General features: G+C 48.8%; 8 protein-coding genes across 8 annotated transcripts; 5 read left to right on the top strand and 3 right to left on the bottom strand.

Annotated features, from left to right (window-relative positions):
- Positions 1 to 2,659: 2,659 nt before the first annotated feature.
- Positions 2,660 to 5,008, top strand: N7447_005321 (Zn(II)2Cys6 transcription factor; the record flags this gene model as incomplete). Its single annotated transcript, XM_057229583.1, has 6 exons — positions 2,660 to 2,958; positions 3,099 to 3,560; positions 3,659 to 3,903; positions 3,956 to 4,090; positions 4,142 to 4,241; positions 4,300 to 5,008. 6 exons carry the CDS (start codon positions 2,660 to 2,662, stop codon positions 5,006 to 5,008), a joined length of 1,950 nt encoding a protein of 649 aa, XP_057084673.1.
- A 234-nt stretch (positions 5,009 to 5,242) lies between these two features.
- N7447_005320 (PhzF family phenazine biosynthesis protein) lies at positions 5,243 to 6,247 on the top strand (the record flags this gene model as incomplete). The annotated part of the gene is made up of 1 exon (XM_057229582.1): positions 5,243 to 6,247. One exon carries the CDS (start codon positions 5,243 to 5,245, stop codon positions 6,245 to 6,247), a length of 1,005 nt encoding a protein of 334 aa, XP_057084672.1.
- A 124-nt stretch (positions 6,248 to 6,371) lies between these two features.
- Positions 6,372 to 8,110, bottom strand: N7447_005319 (cytochrome P450; the record flags this gene model as incomplete). Its single annotated transcript, XM_057229581.1, has 2 exons — positions 6,372 to 7,903; positions 7,957 to 8,110. The coding sequence occupies 2 exons, from the start codon at positions 8,108 to 8,110 to the stop codon at positions 6,372 to 6,374; spliced, it is 1,686 nt and encodes a 561-aa protein (XP_057084671.1).
- Positions 8,111 to 8,373: 263 nt separating this feature from the next.
- On the top strand, positions 8,374 to 9,864 carry N7447_005318 (Cytochrome b5; the record flags this gene model as incomplete). The annotated part of the gene is made up of 2 exons (XM_057229580.1): positions 8,374 to 8,604; positions 8,656 to 9,864. 2 exons carry the CDS (start codon positions 8,374 to 8,376, stop codon positions 9,862 to 9,864), a joined length of 1,440 nt encoding a protein of 479 aa, XP_057084670.1.
- Positions 9,865 to 10,834: 970 nt separating this feature from the next.
- On the top strand, positions 10,835 to 12,808 carry N7447_005317 (Dehydrogenase multihelical; the record flags this gene model as incomplete). Its single annotated transcript, XM_057229579.1, has 2 exons — positions 10,835 to 11,484; positions 11,548 to 12,808. 2 exons carry the CDS (start codon positions 10,835 to 10,837, stop codon positions 12,806 to 12,808), a joined length of 1,911 nt encoding a protein of 636 aa, XP_057084669.1.
- Positions 12,809 to 13,519: 711 nt separating this feature from the next.
- N7447_005316 (lactonase family protein) lies at positions 13,520 to 14,854 on the top strand (the record flags this gene model as incomplete). Its single annotated transcript, XM_057229578.1, has 2 exons — positions 13,520 to 13,911; positions 14,014 to 14,854. The coding sequence occupies 2 exons, from the start codon at positions 13,520 to 13,522 to the stop codon at positions 14,852 to 14,854; spliced, it is 1,233 nt and encodes a 410-aa protein (XP_057084668.1).
- A 456-nt stretch (positions 14,855 to 15,310) lies between these two features.
- On the bottom strand, positions 15,311 to 17,146 carry rfeD (uncharacterized protein; the record flags this gene model as incomplete). The annotated part of the gene is made up of 5 exons (XM_057229577.1): positions 17,028 to 17,146; positions 16,749 to 16,917; positions 16,535 to 16,686; positions 16,047 to 16,460; positions 15,311 to 15,991 (listed from the first exon to the last, which is right to left on the bottom strand). The coding sequence occupies exons 1-5, from the start codon at positions 17,139 to 17,141 to the stop codon at positions 15,311 to 15,313; spliced, it is 1,530 nt and encodes a 509-aa protein (XP_057084667.1). The 5' UTR covers positions 17,142 to 17,146.
- Positions 17,147 to 19,191: 2,045 nt separating this feature from the next.
- Positions 19,192 to 20,193, bottom strand: N7447_005314 (type 1 glutamine amidotransferase; the record flags this gene model as incomplete). The annotated part of the gene is made up of 1 exon (XM_057229576.1): positions 19,192 to 20,193. One exon carries the CDS (start codon positions 20,191 to 20,193, stop codon positions 19,192 to 19,194), a length of 1,002 nt encoding a protein of 333 aa, XP_057084666.1.
- Positions 20,194 to 21,027: the final 834 nt, after the last annotated feature.

Below are 21,027 nucleotides of genomic sequence, written 5' to 3'. Positions count from 1 at the left end.
TTGCCTAATGCGACACGTAGGGCCATCGGTGATGTAATGATATACAGAGCCGATACTCATACCATGAAGATTTATGAAGATATCAAGTTTACTGTTCACTTCTGATCAAGTTAACGATATGTTCTTCCTTGGTTTTACATGACTTCTACCAAGCTCACGTGGGAGGGAGTATGAGTTGAGGAATTCAAAGCAATACAGAAGTCATAATGCCCCTCTCTGTAATCAAAACCAGCAGACATCCTTAAAGGCGGTTTTCTAGGCTGGAAACCCGTAGGTTAGGTTCGCCATGGCAACAAAATGCGATCCTGTATTGGCCATTCGTTCACTCTGAATAGCCAGCAGCACAGGCTCTCGACGTGATATTGCCAAAATGTGCTTTTACCCTGCGCCATCTAGCTGAATGTCGCGTGCTGCGCTTGATTTGGGTATTAAGGCTCGGGTTGGCCCGATTCCTAGAGGCATGCCAGAGAACCAACAGAACTATTAATGTAGGCTATTCACCAATCGAACTCCCTATGCTAGCGCCGCAGAATCACCTAATGGTAGACCTAAGGATGTCCCTTCAGCTAATAATCAAATGACGACTCTTTTCATGAAATAAAAACTAGTCGCCTTTGTTCAGTCACCGCATCGATATCAGATTTGATGGCCATAAAATGCACTCAAGGTTGGAGATAATCGTGTCTTGATATAACTCCGTCTCTTCCTGGTAGGTCAGAAACCGGACATGGGAGCTTTCGCAACAAGGAAAACATACCGAGGTACGGTGTATTACCTACCATTTTCCTTTGTGCCCATTGTGTCGGCTCAGTACAACCGCAACCCGGCACTCTGGGCTGGGCAGGAGCGCGGAGTGCTATAGTGCCAATTGGCCTTGGAATAGTTGCCGACGTGGCCAATTTGGAAGAAAGCCATTAAAAGCAACGCAGCCGCGCTCTCATCGAACCTTCCGAACGAACCCTATCCCTACATCCTACCCGAGTCATTCTGTCAATGTATGATTAAGAATACTGGTAAGACCAATAAGACATTTACCGCAGCAGTGAATGGTTCAATCAAGAAGCTATAGATAGAGACGGATTCTACGATCGTCCAACTGCCCTCCCTTGCGCATGTTATTCAATTGAGTCTGGTTGATAGGCTTAGTAAAATCAAGCCTTGCTAAAGAATGATAACGCCGAGATAGAATGGTCTGATGATCTTGTATGTTTACTTCGTACGCGCCAGCAGAAATATGAGATCGCCAATACTCTGAATACGGTATGCTTCTATTTATTTTGCTTCGCTGCGCTCAGCAAACTATACCGGGAAGGGGGTCAAGACTTACTAGTCACTTCAAAAATAGATCCTCTCAATGGATTCTCGTGGACTACCCCCTTGATCATCATGCCCATCAAGGGCTAAGTCACATTATCCTGTGACTGTGTTCCAGACGCTGACTACCTTATTAGACGAGCCAGGTGCGGTTAAGCTTCAGGGGGCGGCTATTTAATCGAGCTAATCCGAGCTTGATGCCCATCGAGGGTGGATACGCATAGAATGAGTGTTGTCAGTCAGGATTGGTAGGTCAGATGCGAGGTAGGGGGTTCTGCAGATCTATATTACATTAGACTTCAAGGATCACATTACACAGCCTCTCAAGGTCACACAACATTTCAAGGTTATTGTTCCACAATATCAAATAGACCCGTAACTATGTGGTTCTCTGCTGTTGCTGAAGTAAATTAAATGTGTTTCTGTCCTTAGTCCTGCAGTAACGCTGCCCAAAACTATATATCCATCAACTCCTCTCGTTTGCCTACTTTTCAAGAATAACTGAGAAATAATTTGCCAAGCCAGCCGTGTCCTCCATACTGCCTATCCATGCAATATGGTGATACGTCAACATATACGGCTTCATTAGCTTCTCAGCCGTTTTTACCATGGCCCAGGGAGAGCGAGATTGGTGTTGCCGGGCGGCTTCTTTCATGTCATCTGGAATCTGAATATAAAGCCGAACTATTCTGTTCTCCCTAGGCACTGTCATAACGCTTCTATGAGGCTGAGAGTCTATGGAGTAGGAATAACGGATATCGGCTAAAATACCTGATTAACCGATGGTCTTCTGCCAGGGAAGTCAGTTATCGGAACTATATCTAGCTCAACAGAGATGCGTTGTACATTACTTTACCCGGTCGCTGGATTTCGCTTGCAGCTACAGATTTTGATAGAGTTTACTTAGAAAAAGTCTAATTTGACGATATCTTCGTAGTATAAAAAGTCCAGCAGCACCGGTAGAGCTGGCTTTGAACCTCGAACCTCTCAAGAAATATATATCTTTTGACGGATAACCTCGAAAGGCTGGAATGACATAATCAGCCCTGCAGGGCTCGAGGGCTTCCAAGGTTCCGTCCCGATTGTATAAGAGCAAATCATACGGAGTAGAGTGATCAAAGTGGATCGAATTCTAGCCAAAGATTGAAGGTGAAAATTAGTTAAAATAAGGTAAAATGGGGGAGATGGCGGTAAGATCTATCAACGAATCAGAACAGAGTAAATGTCATAATTATCAGTCACTCCCGAAGTCTGCAACAAATTTGATTAGACATATATGAAAGTACGATTATACACATCTTCATTTTGAATTATTGATCATCTTTGACATCTAAAATCTGTCCACATGGATCCGTCTAAGTCCCAGGGCTCACAGCAAACCATATATCCATACGACATAAACCACATCAGTGAGCTGCTTAAGCGCAAGCGCCGCACCCGCGGCATCAAGTCATGTTTCCCTTGTCGTCACAGGAAAGTCCGCTGCGATGGTAATATGCCATGCTCTAGTTGTTTGCAGCGTAACCACCCGGAATTATGCTGTTTGCCTCCTAGCTCAGGACATGAGCCGCCAGCTTCCGATGGGAAGGGTAGCTCGATGAATAGAGATAGGGATGAAGAAACGCAGGGAACTAGCACTCACAGGTATGATCCAACACTATTTGTCTTTATGTTATTCCTTGTCTTGCTTTGCGGTGTTTTCCGACGTCATGAACATGGGATATTATCTCATATTTTCGAGGGCTTCCTTGGAAAGTTCCAACCTCTGACAACGTACTCAATAGTATTTCCGGCGAAGATCAAACAGTATATCTAAATGAAAATAATAAATACCCGCCGGGGATTGATCTCATTCTCAGCCGGCTCGACAACATGGATAAGCAGATATCTTCACTCAAAGCAGAGCTTCGCCAGACCCGCTCAAATGATCGGTCGGGCACAATTGCCCAAGCCTATTCTGCATCTCCCACAGAATTACCATTTACGAGAAAAGGCTCTACACTTGCCAAATCTCCCGGAAAGCACTTCGTCGAAGATGCTACCGGCGCTACCATCTTCCTGGGCAGCCATTCCGATCCGCCTGTCGCTCTGGGATGCCGACAGGCTGGGAGTGACCCTATGTTTAACGATGTAATGCTCTCCGACCAGCTTGCGCCCCGAACGTATCCGTTTACGAATCTGTGGAAGCAAGAGCCCGGCGCTGGAGAGATATGCGAGACTTTACCTGACGAGTCGGATATTATCCGGTATGTATCACGGCTGCTTAATGAATGATTCTCATTGGCATGATCACATGGATGTTGAAACTATTGCTTCTATTATTGTACTGATTGAATGGTCGCAGGTATTGGCAAATCTATCAAACCAATGTCCACCCGTTCTACCCAGCGCTGGTAACTTACGAGCAATTCAATATCTCGCTATTTGCATTCATGAACAAGCGCACAGGAATGCTGCTGGAAAACGAGACCATGAGATTAGATGACGTGGATTCCTCGTGGCTTGCACTGCTCTTTGCTGTGCTTGCCTGTGGAGTGCAGTTCTCGAATGACCCCATCAAGGAGCGGGATCTACGCTGTAAGGTGTTCAGTAAGTCTACTCCGAACCCACATACTTCCATATCTGGATCTAATTGTACCAGTCTGCTCATCTTTCCAATGCCTCCGAGCCTCAAACTTCTTCAACAACACCAACATGAACCAGATCCAGGCCAAGGCGTTGATTGGAAACTGCCTGCGGAACAATCTCGATACTAATAGTGCCTGGATTTTGATGGGTATGTACCCCGTCTTAGTTATAACCAGGTAACAGCACTGACTAGTTATAGGATCAACGATACGTCTTGCACAGAGTATTGGACTGCACGAAGAGGCGGCCTCAGACACACAAAGTTCCACCCTGGAACAATTTCAGCGAAAACGTCTATGGTACGTGCTCAACTTCTAACAAACTTGATACAATAACTCTCATTAACCTAAACTCTAGGTGGATGTTGTTATGGCAAGATACCTTTCTTTCCTTCACCTACGACCGCCCACCCAACATAAACAAGCCAAGCAGCAGCATCCCTCATGACCAAGACACAAGTCCTGGACTTTCCTTCGCAGAATGCGTCTGCGCCATATGCCAAGTCCTCCTCGAGCGCGCACGACAAGACCACACTGAAACCGTCACCGAAATACTATCCTTCAAAAGCCGGATGGCAGCTATATTCGAAGACGCCGCCCCATTCCTTCGTGACAAATCCCACTGTCGCAGCCTGCAAGATCATCTCGAGCGTCTAGCCCTGAATATCCACATCTGCTACGCAGTCTGTCGGATGTGTCGGCTGATTCTGGAGTCTTCATCCAGTGAAGTTCATAGTCCAGCTGTGGATGTTGATTCAATCAAGATGGAATGTATTGACTGCGCTGCTCAAGCTGTTGAGAGCTTTTTGGATATGCACCGTCTTGCGGCGACCGTGTGCCGCTCCTGGGCATTTGTTCATAATGCTGTTAGTTGTGCTCTCACGCTTCAGAGTTTAGTTTCTTCTAGTCCGCAGCGTTCGCGTGCTGAGGTGCTTGTTAAGCGGTTGATTGTTGTTTTGGAGCGCGAGGAGCAACAGTCTGTGTGGGAGGATACGGATACTAACGTAAGGTACTTTGGTCCATATTCGCGGGCTTTGAAGGCTTTGCGGGAAACTAGTGATGGTTAGTGAATATGGGATATCATTGCATACAAGGTGGCCAAGATGGAAGAATGTGACGAATACGAGGAGAAATACGAGGAGAAATACGAGGGAGATTTCTAATTTGATCGATTTATAATAGATCAGAATCATTAGCTGAATTGTTAAATGGACTTGGACCTATTTCTCCATATTTTGTGTATAAATTATCATCCATTTCACTCTCACACTATAGCCTATTTCCTGAGCGCAACTTCCACAATGTCTCAACTCCGCTACTATATAATCGACGTCTTCTCATCCATTGCCTACCAAGGCAATCCCCTCGCAGTGGTAGACACCACATCCACCACTCTCACCCCCACCCAGATGAAACTACTAGCAAGACAATTCAATCTATCGGAAACAACCTTCATATGTCCCCCAACAAACTCAAAAGCGACCTGGGGCCTGCGATCATTTCTCCCCAACGGAGTAGAAGTTTTCGGAGCTGGTCACAACTCGCTCGGTGCCTGGTGGTGGATTGCAGCTTCTGGGCTTTTGGGGGACATCGCGCAAGACACGGAACTCGGTCGTACTTACTTCCAACAACTAGGCAATGACGTTCTACCGGTGGATGTATCGCAATCAAAGCTAGGAGATCTTGTTGTCTCGATGCGCCAGGGACAACCACAGTTCTTGAATCAACATACCAACCACGGTTCCCTTGCGACATCTCTTGGGATCGACGTCTGTGATATTGGACTAAGATACTTGAATGTTGTACTCGACCGGGCAATGGTTGTTACCACTTCACCTGCTCGTCATCTCTTGGTTCCAGTTCGAAGCATTGATGTCCTGAAAAGTGTCAGCTTTTCCAACAAAGAGGGGATTTCAAAGGAGCTTGCTAGTACTGAAAGCCATAATAGCGGCATATATGTTTTCGCATCAGCGGCAAATGAGTTCGAGCCAAAGATTCCGAGATTTGAGGCCCGATTTTTCAGTCCGGGAATGTCAATGGAAGACCCGGCTACGGGCTCGGCCGCTGGACCTTTGGCTGCTTACTTGTGGGCGAACAATATCCTAACTTCGATGGAGACTGGAGTATCTGGAATTGAGGTTGTACAGGGTGTACAGACTGGGAGGAAATGCGTGATGCATTTGAGCATTGAGCCGAATACGGAAGATTCGGTTAGCATCACGATTTCCGGAACTGGCGTGATGGTTGCAAATGGACATATCATGATCCCTAGTTCTGAGCTTTCCTCTTCAGAGACCGTTTGTTAAGAAGTTAGGAAATATCAGGTGTAAATTCTTTTGTACATAGCATTGTCTGCCATCTATGAGTCTAATGAACAAAGATCAATCCATATCAACGCCAAACCAATCTAAATAATAGTGCTCCAACACTCTAAGCAGTAGCGTTTCTTTTCTTAGCGCGAACATAGAAGTTCAACGGCCGAATCAACTGGAATTCAGGATCATACTCGACAGCCTCAAGTCCCTCACGGGTGAATTCATAGCGCGAGACAAGTTCCGACAGCAAAATCTTAACCTCAAGCAGCGCAAAGTTGAATCCAATACAGCCACGGGGACCCGTAGCGAAAGGAATATAAGCGCAACGATGCTTGTTCTTTGTCTCTTCGCCAGTCCAGCGATCAGGATCGAAGCGGAAAGGATCGCGCCAGACTTCTGGGTTTGTGTGGATGGAATATAGGTTGGGGACGATGACACTGTCAGGAGGTAGACGGTATCCACCGGGCAGGACAACATCGGTTTTCGTCGTGCGGCCAGGCTGGAAGGAGGCGTTGTGCAGGCGCTGAGTCTCCTTGACGAAACAGTCGAGGAATGCAAGACTGTGGGCAAACTCGGGTGTCCAGTCGACAGGCTTGTCGGTGTTGGCAACGCCACGCTCACACAGCTCCTCGTAGAGGCGGTCTTGGGTGCCTTCGTAGGTGACGAGGCAGTAAAGGAGCCATGACATCAATGCAGAGGTGGTTGTGAAGCCAGCACCGGTGACAATGAGCATGTTTGCGACAATCAGACCTTCGGGGAACTTTTGGCCGGATTCGTCGACGGTGTTGAGTAGGTAGTCGACTACGCAAGAGGCTTCGACTGCGGCTTGATTCATAGGCATTCCATCGATGTCAGAACCCTTGACTAGGTCGATCTTCTCTTGTAGAAGGGAATAGATTGTACGCTGGACAAACTTGAGACGGGCAGGATCACCGAAGGGGAGGTGGCGGTACCATTCACCTCGGGAGGTGATCTTCTTATTGAGAGACAACAGACTGGCAATGTTGGTGACGATCGGATGCAAAGGGGCATCAACATCGGTGAAGTGTTCGAAGTCGGTACCCAGAGAAAATTTTCCGATGGTTTGCGATGCTAGCTTCACCATGTACTGGTAGACATTCCAGGACTTGCCGCGAGCATCGAGTTCATCGAAGACTGCGAAGGACTTGCGCACACACTCCTGCATCAATGGGGTATAGTGGCGTACTGCCTTGGGACCCATCGCTGATGGCAAGAACTTATGAGCCAAGCGCCAGTTCTCAGTCTCGGTATCTCCGATAAAGATTGCTGTGTTGTCCTTAACACCCCAGAGAGGGTGGCTCTCGTTAATCTTCTTGGTCATGTAGACCGATTCGGTCAGGGCGACAGCTGCCACTTCAGGACTATCAGTCAAGTATGTTGTCTTGCCCATGTTGGTGGTCTTGATAACATGGCCATATTTGCGGAAGAGTCGGTAGTGATTGCCCAGGTGGTCGGGGAAGATCTCATAGAAGCTGCCCACGAGTGGGAGGCCCTCGGGGCCTTGCGGGCTCTGGACCGATTGTCCATCAACACGGAGACCGATAGGTGCAGTCTGTGATGAGGTTGCGCCAAGAATTTCCTCTACTGACAAGAATTCCTGTTCATTTTCTCCGTGGAAGGTCAAGCCTGATTATGTTAGCACAGGTGATGTATGTATGTTAGTGGCTGGGAACACATACCAAGTGGTGCAGCAACATGAAATACAGCTCCTACAGCGCGCTTGACATCTTCGATCTTCCATTTGGAATCGATGGTTACTGGCTGTGCTGTTGATACTTCATCTCCGATCAAGTAAAACACAGGAACGATATTAGGTGCTAGTGCGACAGACATGATAAATTTTGGTTAATATTTTAGAAGAACCATTTGATCACCACTGTTCTTAAATATCTTCTCGCTCTTATGGCAATATCTGAATTATCCAGTGGAGCATTGGACATTGTCTTCATTAGTGTATGAGGATCGGCATGTAGTTCCGACTTCCGACCTTCGGGCGAACTTCGCACGAGAATATTGAATATAGGGATTGACATATTTTATATTTAAATAAATGCTTGGTGGATTTCAAAAGTTAAGAGATTCATTTAGCTCACAAAATGTACACCCTTGAAGAAGTTCAACGGCATAACAAGCCAGATGATGTTTGGATCATTCTGCACAACAAAGTCTACGATGTCACCAAATACCTCGAAGACCACCCTGGTGGCAGTGCCATCTTGATTGAGGTCGCTGGCACAGATGCTACGGAGGCATTCGAAGAGACTGGTCACTCTGACGAGGCTCGTGAAGAGTTAGTGCAATATTATGTTGGCGACCTCCCATCAGAGGTATGTTTTCCAAGCCCTAACATGAGATGACAATAATCTGACTTGATATAGGAACACGCCGAATCAATCGAAGTCTACCGTCCAACCTTTGAGCAAGTTGCGCAAACCGCTGTCGTATCTGTCAAGTCATCGCCCGATCGGACTCGTTCGTTGGCCCTCTCATTGTTCAAACTTGGCATGACTGGCGCTTTGGGGGGTGTAGCTTTCGCCGGCTACAGCAACGGATGGAGTCAATTTGGCCCGATCTTCAAGAAGCTATCGGAGAGCACCTCAACTATTTTGTCCAACCGCCCCAGCTCCTCTGGCCAATTCTGGTCTGGATTCGGCATCGCCAGTATCGCCCAGCTGTCCATCACCTTGGGAGCGACAATGTGGATTTCATCCAAGCTAGACGTCCAGCAAGAGTTTACCCATCACTTGCCTCACCGCACATCTCGCTCTGACAGACTCATCTTCCGCAAGAAAGTCTCATCAACCGCCAAGAAGGCACCCACCAAGGCGCTCTCCACAAGCCCGCTCGACCCGCGTCAGTTTAAGAGCTTCCCTCTCACTCACAAAGAAGTCGTCTCCCCCAACGTCTACCGATTCACCTTCGGCCTCCCCAACAAAAATGATATCCTCGGTCTCCCCACAGGCCAGCACATTGCCCTACGCGCCACCATCAACGAAAAGGTCGTCTCCCGTTCTTACACACCCGTCTCCAACAACACCGATCTGGGTCGCATCGAGCTCTTGGTTAAGGTATACCCCCAAGGCCAGATGACCAAGCACCTCGAGCAAATGGACATCGGCGACACTATCGAGATCCGCGGCCCCAAGGGCGCAATGCAATATACCACTTCCTACGCGAACCACATCGGTATGATCGCAGGTGGTACCGGTATCACACCCATGTACCAGCTCATCCGGGCAATCTGCGACGACAAAGCCGATACTACCAAGATGAGCTTGCTGTACGCGAATAACACCGAAGAGGACATTTTGCTGCGCAAGGAGCTGGATGACTTTGCTCGTGAGAACCCGCACAAGTTCTCTGTACAATATGTGCTTTCACAGGCTGGTGAGAATTGGACTGGTCACCATGGCTTTGTCTCGCAGGGTCTGATCCAGACATACTTGGCGCCTGCCGATGAGGACAATAAGATGCTGCTGTGCGGCCCGCCGCCTATGATTAATGCGATGAAGAAGCCTCTCGCTGGTCTGGGGTGGAAGGATCCTAGTGCTGTTTCTAAGGCTACGGACCAGGTCTTCCTGTTCTAAGGACATACGTTGTGATATTATCAGTGGATAGAGTCTGAATTGTATAAAAGTTTCATGAATTTGATATAGATATAGAGATAGGATATTAGCAACTAGTTGCATTTCCACTATTTCTTTTTGATAATCTCTAGCTCTCAAATCTTTCGTATACATTTGGTGTACTTAGGGGTCTAGATATTGTTATTATGCCTTAGTAGAAGCACCCACATTTCCACATCAAACCTCAATATATTGCGACGTAACTATGTTATGTTTGATGCCTCAGGTTGGTATTTGAAAAATGACGTCGTCTTCAGCCCTCCGAGTTTCATCTCTCCGTGCTTCTAGAACAATCAACGGAATAGACCAATCTTGCATCAATGATAGTCAATATCAAGTGGAGCTGAATCGTTAACACCGGGCTGAACGGCAGCAGTTCCCGGGCCTTTGCCCAAACAAGCAGAGTCTGAAGAATATTTGGGCTCAAAGCTTGTTTACAATAGACGTTCCGCAAGTTCCTCCGAACAATTTCCGTTACGATTCCGTTGCGACTCCGAGCCGAAAAGCATTCCCCCACCCGAACTCATTCTGATGTAGGTAGATCCTAAATCTACCTCACCTCTGGATGCTTATTGGCCCCGTCAACGCAACACTACATCCGTGATATCCGTGTCTTTCTGTTTCTAAGAATTCATACCCATAATGCCGGGTTCCGGTGGCGGAGCCCTAACATGTCCAATAGCCTTAGGGTGGTATATTGCGACCCAAGTGCATAGAAAGCCTCCTGATGGATAGATGAATATCATTGTGAAGTCGGATCCTGGATCCAAAGGGTTTATATAAGGAAGCATCTACTCCACTGTCGCCCTTGTAATTTTGTCCTAACTAAAGCCAACGCTTTTCCCGCTCTTCACGTCATATCTACATACTTTTTATATACCAACATCTACAACGCCACCTCCCTTTCTACTCCTACCTACATATCCCCAATATGGGTGTTACGCCCAGAACAGACCGCCCCGTTGCAGTTATCGGTGCCGGTGTCCTCGGCCGGCGCATTGGCTGTGTCTTCATCGCTGCTGGCTACCATGTCCACATACGGGATCCCTCGCCGGTGGCTCTCCGCGACGCGGCGGAGTTCATCGATCACCACAAAGCCGAGTTCTCGTTAATGCCGCGCATTCACAAGGCACGGGAAGAAGAGAAAAATGCTGGCGACCACAAAGTCGAGACCTCCATTTGCCAAATTGGCCTCGAGTCGTCTACTTCCGCACCGTACGGTATCTGTAAGACATTCACTGAGCTCGAGCCTGCGGTTTCCAATGCTTGGTTGATTATCGAGGCTGTGCCTGAGGTGCTGCAGTTGAAGATTGATACTTTGGCGGACTTGGATAAGTACGCTCCGGAGGATTGTTACATCGGCTCCAACAGCTCCTCTTTCAAGTCAAGTTTGATGCTTGCTAAGGTCACTCCCAAGCGTCAGCAGAAAGTGTTTAATATTCACTTCGCTATGCCTCCAGCTATTCGCATGGTCGAGCTGATGACCAGTGGCAAGACCGAAACCGAGATTTTCCCTTACTTGGAGACAGTCTTGGGTGAGTGTGGCCTGCTGCCAGTGACAGCTCGCCGCGAATCGACCGGGTATGTATTCTTCCAGAGGCAAACCATATATAGGACAGCCGACTGACACAAAAAAACGTGTAGATTCGTCTTCAACCGCCTGTGGGCAGCAATCAAGCGGGAAATCATGTGCATCCTCTCCGAAGGCGTCAGCGACGCCAGCGAAATCGACCTTCTCTGGGAACACATGTTCAGAAACGGCCCTCTACCCTGCCAATTGATGGACCAAATCGGTCTTGACACCGTCGCCTTCATCGAAGACAACTACATCCAGGAGAAGGGTCTCCCCTCCGCCCCAACCGTCGACTGGCTGCGCAAGGAATATATTGAGCAAGGACGCCTCGGCAAGAAAAGTGAAAAGGGCGGCCTCTACCCCCCGCTCGCGAAATCCTCGTCCGCAGAAGCAACCCCAGCAAACCCACATAGCGCCGCAAAAGATATCTACCTTCTTGACGTCGGCCTCGGTGGAAACGCCAAGGACGTCTCACAGGTGCATTCGAACGGCAAAATCCTGCGCCTCAACCTCGCAACCCAGAAGCTCACCCCCGTCGTGGTCGGCCAGAACCTGCCCGACGGTATTGACGTATCACTGTCCACGCAGCGCGTTTTCTGGACGAATATGGGCCGTAGCACGGCGGGCTGTGACGGCTCGGTCTGGTCGGCTGATTTGGAGGGCGGCGATGTCACCTGTCTTGTTCCCGTCGGACAGGTACACACGCCCAAGCAGCTCGCTGTTGTCGAATCACGGAAGCAGATTTACTTTTGTGACCGTGAGGGCACAAGCGTGCACCGCTGTGACTATGACGGTAGTAACCACGTTGTCCTGGTGCAGCGGCGTGTGGTGCCTGGCTCTAGTCTGCTGGAACAGATGACGAGTTGGTGTGTGGGTGTAGCTGTCGATGCTGGACGCGGTCTCTTGTATTGGACACAGAAGGGGCCTTCCAAGGCTGGTCTGGGTCAGATATTCTGCGCTGGGTTGGATATTCCTGCCGGTGAGACTGCTGAGAATAGGACTGATATCCGGCGTCTGTGGAACAACCTCCCTGAGCCTATTGATATTGAGTTGGATAACGAGAGCCAGACGCTGTACTGGACTGATCGTGGTGAGCACCCATTCGGCTGCACGCTGAATCGTGCGTACGTTGGGGGTGAAGAGATGGATATGGAGAAGGTTATTTTGGCGCGTCACTTCCACGAGCCTATCGGCTTGAAGTTGGATAAGGCGAATAACATTGTGTATGTGGTTGACCTGGGTGGTAGCTTATACTCGGTGTCATTGGAGGATGGAGTTAAGACTGAGCTTGCGCGCAATGATGCTTGTTACACAGGTTTGACTCTTGTTTAGAGAAATATATACGAAATATTTAAATATTTGATCTGGGTGCGGACCTGAACCTCAACAACTGGATATATCTGCGTGTAAGGGACATGGGCAATCTAGAGGGAGAGAAAGAGAAAAAAAAAGAAAGTTGGGGGCGAGGGGGGTTTGTATACCCTCAGCACTTGCATCTTCCCAGAATGGCTCTTTCCTGCTGACTTTATGGGTGTAAACGAAGCGCATTCCTTCTTTAGCCCCTTGTCAAGCTTATCCTTGAGCCCAAGACTACGTCAAGGCCGTTTCGTTTGTGCCTTTGCATACACAATCAGCCTGCAGAATCTATTTCCTTTTGGTCTAGCCCCTGTTTCAGCAACCCCCACGCAACATGGGATGAAACCAAGCTAGCACAGCAAGACATAGTATAGGTTGTATCATATCTATGTAACCGTGCCAAAGTGGGTTTCGAAGCTGTTTATGACGATGTGGCTTGAAAGAGTATACTACACCAGGCTTACCTCCCTAATTAACTACATCTTCATGCACGATATTATGCACAGTTGAAACAAACTAAAGCAATACAACCTAAACACAATGTCACCCTTTCTCTACCCCTCGATTCCACGACATGCACGGCAAGAACTGCCGATCTCACACGTTGATCGCGTCTTTCCCACCCCCCTACATTTACCTATATACCATCAATCCCACACCAAATAGGTAGCAACACCTACCCCAAAGATGCATCTTCAAACCCTCCTCCCCGTCCTCTCCGCCTTAGGAGCAACAGCCGCCATTACCTCCAAACCCCCAGTCCATCTCTGGGCAACCCACTACAATGGCAATGTCTATACCCTGACCCTGAAAAGCAATGACCTCTCCATATCGCAAACCCTTGACACCTGCGGTGATATGCCAAGCTGGCTAACCCTTGACGCGCATACACGCACTGTCTATTGCTCCGATGAGACCGGCACTGCTGATCCTTCCACGCACGGCTCACTGACAGCCCTGCATGTTAACCCAGATGGCACGCTGCGTGAAGGCGCTGTCGCGAAGGCTGTCGGTGGTGGCGTAAATAGTGTTATCTATGAGGCGGGTGCGGGGAAGAAGTTCCTTGCAATTGCGCATTAGTACGTTTTTTTTTCCTTCCTTACCTGCATTCCCAGGGTTTTGGTCGTGCATTGCATTGGTTATAGGTGTGATGATGTGGACCTGTACTAACAATCCAATAGCGAAGGCTCGGCCATCTCAACCTTCGCCCTACCAATCAAACAAAACCAACCAGCCCTGCAAGCCTTCCATTTCAACTTGACCAGGCCGGGAAAAGTCGCCCAGCAGGACTCGCCGCATCCACACGAGGTCTTCCTTGACCCGACCGGCTCGTTCATCGTCAGTCCGGATCTAGGCGCGGATCTGCTGCGCGTGTACGCAATCGAGGATGACCGGTCGGGAAAGCTGTCGGAGTGTCCGAGCGTGAACGTCACCTTCGGCAGCGGGCCGCGACACGGCGTGTTCTGGACAGATGGCAGCGATCGATCAGCTGGGCTTGGGTCGACGCATTCGCAGAAGACGGAGGCTGTTGGCGAGACGATGATGTATCTTGCCAACGAGATCGGAGGTACGATGATGGTGTTTGATGTTTCGTATCCGAGGTCTGGGTGTTTGTCCTTTGAGAAGACCCAGACGATGGTTCCGTATCCCGGGGGTGTTATGCCCGAGGGCGCGACCCCGGCTGCGATTAGTAGGATTGGAGATGATTTTTATGTTTCGATTCGAAGCGATCAGGGGTTCGCGTCGAGCGACTCGATGGTTGTGCTTGATCGGTCGCCGGAGGATGGGTCCCTTGAGTTGCGGGACTCATCTTCTGCGCTTGGGAAAGTGCCGCGGACTTTTGTGATTAATCGGGCTGGGGATTTGGTTGCGATTGGAAATCAGGCTTCAGCGACGGTTGCAATTGTGCGTCGGGATCCGAAGACGGGAAATCTGGGCCAGGAGGTTGCTACTGTACAGGTTGGTGAGCCTGGGAAGGTCGGGACTGCGGAAGGTCTCAGTAGTGTCATCTGGGATGAGTAGATATTTACAGTTATATAAATCCATTGGATGTTGTGACGGCCGCAGCTCTCTTCTATAAACAGCGCAGCAGAATGAATCATTGCAGTACAGGTTCGCATCACATGAAAAACTTGAAAAAGCATCAAAAGCATATACCTCATGACCAAAAGATATGTCCACCTAAACCCCAGAATGCAGAACGAAAATGTAGACCTTTGAATGTTGAAGACCAGCTTCTCTAGGTTTTGCTGTCGGAAACCTATACCGAAAAGACCTAGCCTGATAAAAGCAACTCCCGCAACATCGTCTCGATGATGGATCCTGCCAGATCGTAGTAAAAACAAACAAAAAAAAATCAGAAACCCCCAAAAGCCGACCGAAGGATGAAGAATAAATAACAATATAAGAATGAACGTGTATCAAACATCAGTCGTAAAATGCGTAAAGCCGAAATGTAGGCTGTCTTATTGAAGTCGTTCACTTGATGTCGATTTGGAAGGCTTTCCATTTACCTCCCACCGTTCGACATCGTGGACACCCGCGAGGACCAGGGTAACTCGTTGGTCCTTGTGAGGGGGCATTATTTAAGAGCCCATTCGCTGGAGTTCGGAATGAAGCGGGTGGACTTGAAATGAACATGCCCACACAGTCGCGGCAGACTCCACAAATGCACTCCGTACAAGCATAGCACTCATTTAGTGCCGAGGGTCGTTTGCAATTAGCGCAAAACACCTGAACCTCTTTATTGCGGAAAGACGCCGGAGTAGGATTTGAGAACCTGTGTTGTTGGCGCTGGGACATGGACGGGATAAGATTCATAACTGGGCTGGAATCGGAGTTTACGGACGGCGCGACTCCTGAAACCGAGGAGGCAAAATTCCTGCCGGAGGCTGAAGACATGGAATCGAGCGATGATTCAATAGATGGGAATGGTTCCAGGTCGCTCTCACGGTTGCGGTTGTTCTCGTATGGTGGTGGGGTTAATGATTTGTGCAAAGGCGAGGCGGCATATGAATGCGGTGGGAAGGGCCGATGTGAAGAGATAGGAGGCAGTGGTGCAGACTGGAAAGCGGGTGGTAGCGATGACCGATTTTTCACCCCAGAGGGAGCAGACGTCACGTTGGAAAGTAGTGGGGCAATCGTTGGAGATCGGCCAGCCTGCGTTTGGCGCATCAGCATCGAAAAAAAGGTCCAAAATTGACTTCAAACTCACCTCTGAGTATTGCTCATCGTCTACTTCAGTTGCCGACGTCGCGGCTTCAATCAAATCCTCCCAGCGCTTGCCTTGCGCCCAGGCCGCGGTTTGCGGCTCTGCTGAAAGGGCCTTGCGGTCAGTGAGACTTGGTCGCCGCCCAAATTCCTTTGACTTGGGACGATCCTGCTTGGGCTTCCTGGCAGACTGGGTAATGGAAGATTTGCGCGGGCGGCAAAATTTATCTCTCCGCTGGATTGGCGGTAATGTGGATGAGCGACCGGGCGGGGAGTGGTTGAGGATGGACGGGAGAAGCTCGCGGGGACGAGGGGTGAACGGCGGGAGAGATTCCTGCTTGAAATGGTCGCGGAGTGGGGGAAGTTCAATAGCTCCACGCATGCGAGGATGACCTAAGTCGGTATCCGAATGGGTGTCCTGGGGAAATGCGGGTCAGTGCCACCGTGGAGAGACTCGGGCTTCGAAGCCCACAACAGCCTGGAGCGACAAACCATGTCTGTATCCCAGTCCGAGGCCAGTCGATGGTGGTGCAGTTGTGCCAGAGCAACCGCCGCAGTGGCCGCAGCTGGGTGGGGTTCATCCAAAGCTCGAGGGGTAGCCGGGGAGCCGTCAGCGACATAGACGTCCCTTTCCGGCGCCACATCTGTGGGTAGCCGTCAGTATCCCTGTGGCGAGAAAGCAAGTAAAAAAAAAGCAAAAACTGACCTTGAGGTCGCCGAGGTTGAGCAGGCTCGGGGGGTGACAGCTGCACTCGTTGCTCGAGCGGGGTGTTCACCATCAACAGGAAGCTCTCCTCGGTAGCCGGGAGCTTCGGGATGTAATGATTGGGATGCGCACGTCGAATGTGCTCCTGCATGGAGCGATAGCGTTTTTCCTAGAGCACCAACCGGATTAGTTCGAGTTGGGACTCAAGAGTTGCACGGGAGTTATTATAGCTTTCGCAAGCTGTCCAAGGTGATAGGTGGGGCTCGGGCAAATACTCACACCTAGACATCTTTTGCGACAATTGGAACCATCGTTGTTCTTCAAGGGACAGACCACCTCATTATTGGCATCGGTTACCGAGAAAGAGCTGGTCAGTGAGCTTCGAGGAGGCATGGTGCATATGGTCATCCGAGATCCCGGGAGTTGAGATAAAAAAAGGAGGGGCGAATAAAGAGATCAGCCAAGCACAGACAGGGTTTATGTGAACAATAGGCAATGCAGTTCAACATGCTCTAAAGTAAAAGAGAAGTGGGAAGAATTGAAAAAGGCAAGAGGGAAAAAAAAGGAAAAGGAAGAGGGCGGCTCATACATTCAGAGTACTTCGAGGCCCCCCCGTAGTTGTGGGTGAAAGTCATTGGGGTATTACGGGTAATTACGCAGTTCGCCTTATTCTATTTTTTTGCTCCGTACTTCTTTTTTTTTAATTGATATTTTCTGTATTTCTCTGAATTCCAATGTGCAAGTAATAGTAATTCTAGTCAGGAACAACTTTTCTATGTCCGTAGCTATTTAGTTACTGAGCCTCGCATACGTGGCTATCGTCCCTATCGAGTATCGATAACCAAAAAGAGGGGCGTGCAGCTCTGAGCTTCCCTTGTAAAAATACCCCCATTCTTGGAACGTTCCCTATTAAGATTGAAATTACACAAGGGAGAAAGAGAAGAAAAGAAAAAAGAAAAAAAAAAAAGAGAAGAAAAAAAGAAAATTGTACGGTATTGGTATTCAAATACAGCCGAATTAGCACGGCTTTTCGGATACCCCGGTGGAACACCGAGCTCTAGCCATTTTCATCTGTGCGTTTTTCTATTCTTCTATCTAATATTTGAGATGATAGTCTTTACCCGGACTATTAAAAAGATATATACATATATGTCTATACAAAAAACTCTCACTCGCAGAGTTACCGGGAAAAAGGAAGGGAAAAAAACGGTCACGATAAAGGCGCTATCAGCGGCCCCTCTTGAAGCTCCCCCCAGCTCCTGAGCTTCATTCCAGAAGGGAGGGAAGCTCCGGGTGGCAAACTAGCGCCACGATACAGTGTAATATTACGTATTATTCGAGGTTTCCACGGTTTTAATATTTTATTTCCTAATTTTTATATCTAATGGGGGTGTCTGTCAAGCGTGTGATTTTCTATGCCTTGGATGATATACTTGTATACATATTCACATTTCTCGAGTACATTAATCCTAGCTCCGATCTCCTCCGCTTACCCTTCTAAACCATTAATTACCTAAATACCCCTAATACGCTGTATAACGAACTGCCGATGAAGAGCATCCCAAAGCAGCCTGATTGGCCCCCTAATCTCCACCTGGGCACCGAGTCACCAATTACCTCCATCCTCATTGGTGCAATTCACAACGCCATCCCGGTTCTGGGTGGCCGTGCAGGGGGGATCACTAGGAAAGTCTGAGATTTCAAGTTCGAGGTTTTATGCTGTACGGAGTACCAATATCTGATACTAATATCTGATACTAATATATTAATTTGGATACAAAATATACCTAATAAATTTGTTATCAGAATAATGTACACTATCTACATGTATCCGTATACCAAATGTCAAGCATGTCACGCTCCACTTAATATGACATGGTGGAGAGCTTGCGAGTCGAGACTTTCTTGTTCTGGACAGCTTGTATCTTCTCTGCCTTGGAATTCATGTAAGGTGCTAGCTTTCATGCAGCCTATAATTATACTCACTCCATACTTGTATCCGATCTCTCGGATCTAATGCATGACTATGGCTATTGTACCTCGTAATCCTATTTACATACTTGTTCACACCGCATTGATCCCTGCAGAGCAGCATACCAACTGCGCCTCAGCCATGCAGGGCCCAACATCATCATGGTGAGGTGTGTTGCCACTGCCGAAGGGGTGAGGGCTGACCAACTCTACTTGTACACTCGTACATCCCGTTCATGTCCCATCACCCGAAACCCTTGCTGCGGGGCTTACCTTTCAAGGGATTCAACTTCAACAAACTCGCTCAGCTGCAGAAATGCAGAAATGCAGAAGCGGGATTGGACAAAAAGTGCCCATAACTGATAGAAAAGCGCAGCTCTCCAGTCGAAACAGCCAAATCCCATGCATAATCCAAGCATACATGTAGTCACGTCAATCTCACCCCGACCGTAAAAAAAAAAAAAACTCTCAATCAATCCAGCGGAGGTGTAATCATACCAGTACCGCCACAACAGCCCGTCAAGTCCCCATCCTCCCCAGCAAAGAACAACAAAACTGCCTCAGCGGCAGCCTTAGCATCATCATCGTCCTCTAACCCAGGAACACGCGAGCGATAAATCAGCTCCAGATACTCTGCTACAACAGCCGCCGACCAACCTGCACGGCGCCCAAACTCTTGCGCAAGCTCCCCGTTGACAAAAGTATCGAACTCAAAGTGACCCTGGTACGTCAGGACCCGGCCGGGGTTATAAAGACCCTGGATAGCGCACTGCTCACTACTCCCGATACTAGACCACGGTGCCGGCAGCGAGGTGCCTGCTTCGCCCGCGGCAGCTTGAGCCTCACGTGTTGGCACCACCGCATCACCGTGGATCAGCTGTATGCGGAATGGACTCCGAGCTGTCGCGCGCGCAAGAGGCGGGAAGCGCGCGGTGAAGGAGGCATTGAGGGTGATGGGCTGGATTCCCATTTCATAGCCGGTTGGGGAGTGCGCAACGTGGAAAGTTGATGTCGGTGGATGGCTTGCGTTGGTGCTGAGGAGGGCTTGAGCGATTATCTGGTGCCCGAAACAGGAGCCAAAGAGCTTTACGTCTGGATAGTGTGTATGCACTGTTTGGATGTAGGATTGCATTGTGCGGATCCAGGGCTGGTCTTCGTATGCTGAGGATGCTGAGCCTGTGATCAGGATCGCGTCTATTGGACTCAGTGGTCCGCCAGCGTGAAGCTCGGCTGGGGACTTGGGGTTGGTTCGTAGGGTTTCCAGCGGAGGCAAGGACCCACCTACGGCATCAAAGGCCGTTACATCGACGGCGAGAGGTCCATTTTGGAGGGATTCGGGCGTTTTATTCAGGCGTTGGGCGGCTGCTTGCAGAAGGACGCGGAATTGCGAGCTGTATAGACCTCGCGCTTTATATACCGAGAGGCAGGGAATGTCGGCGTCTAGCACGGCCACGTGGATCTTGTGTTGGGCCATAGACTTGGAAATCTTCTATTCAAATGAATGCAAGATGCCAAATGAGAGAATATGATACGTGAGTCTACAAATATAAAAGACGAAAAACTTCGCGCTCAAAGGGCGTTCGCATCCACACGCCCGATAAGGATTTGAGTAATCTGGTGGGGCATCCCAAAGAGGAAATCGAATCCATGTCTGCAGAAGATCTCACGAAGAATAGCATCAGGAACGACATCAAAAGAAATTAAAGTCATAAAATATATAGATTGAAGGGACAGTAAAAGGAAAGAAAGAAAGAGGTTGGAATAGTGCATCCAAAGAATGATTAAGAGGTAAAGTCAACGCGCATGAGACCAATGACAACCTCTATGCAATATTCGAAGGTGCTTGTGTAAGAAGGGAGGCATTTTGAGATATATCCAAGAATATAACGCGAATTATCACAGAAGAGAGCCGGGTGGCTGATAAAGCGACCTGTGGACAGCTCTTAACCATGTGCTTCCCCAAGCCCTAAGAGCAGCCCATATTTAACATAAAGGGTAAGGGACCTTCGACTTCTCGCCCGATAGATTGCTTACATGTATGGGCTGATATCTGAGATCTTCCTGAAGCCTTTCTTCTTTTGGATCCAGGCAACCCGATGATCCACGTAACCCGACCAGCCGGTTCATGCACGGCTGCCGGTGATCGCTCGTGGTCAGAATATGTTGTGCTACAGGATAACCTTAGTTTATCGGCCGAGACTGTGACTGGCTGGATGTAGATGTATACGTTTTATATTAAATATATACTAACTAGGTACTCAGTAACTATGGGGTGCATAGATACTATAGGATCCTCGGGTACCTGGCC

The sequence above is a fragment of the Penicillium robsamsonii genome (genome assembly GCF_028829455.1).
Source record: "Penicillium robsamsonii strain IBT 29466 chromosome Unknown utg000003l_segment0_segment0, whole genome shotgun sequence".
Lineage (NCBI taxonomy): Eukaryota > Fungi > Ascomycota > Eurotiomycetes > Eurotiales > Aspergillaceae > Penicillium > Penicillium robsamsonii.
This window is presented reverse-complemented; position numbering and strand designations above follow the sequence as displayed.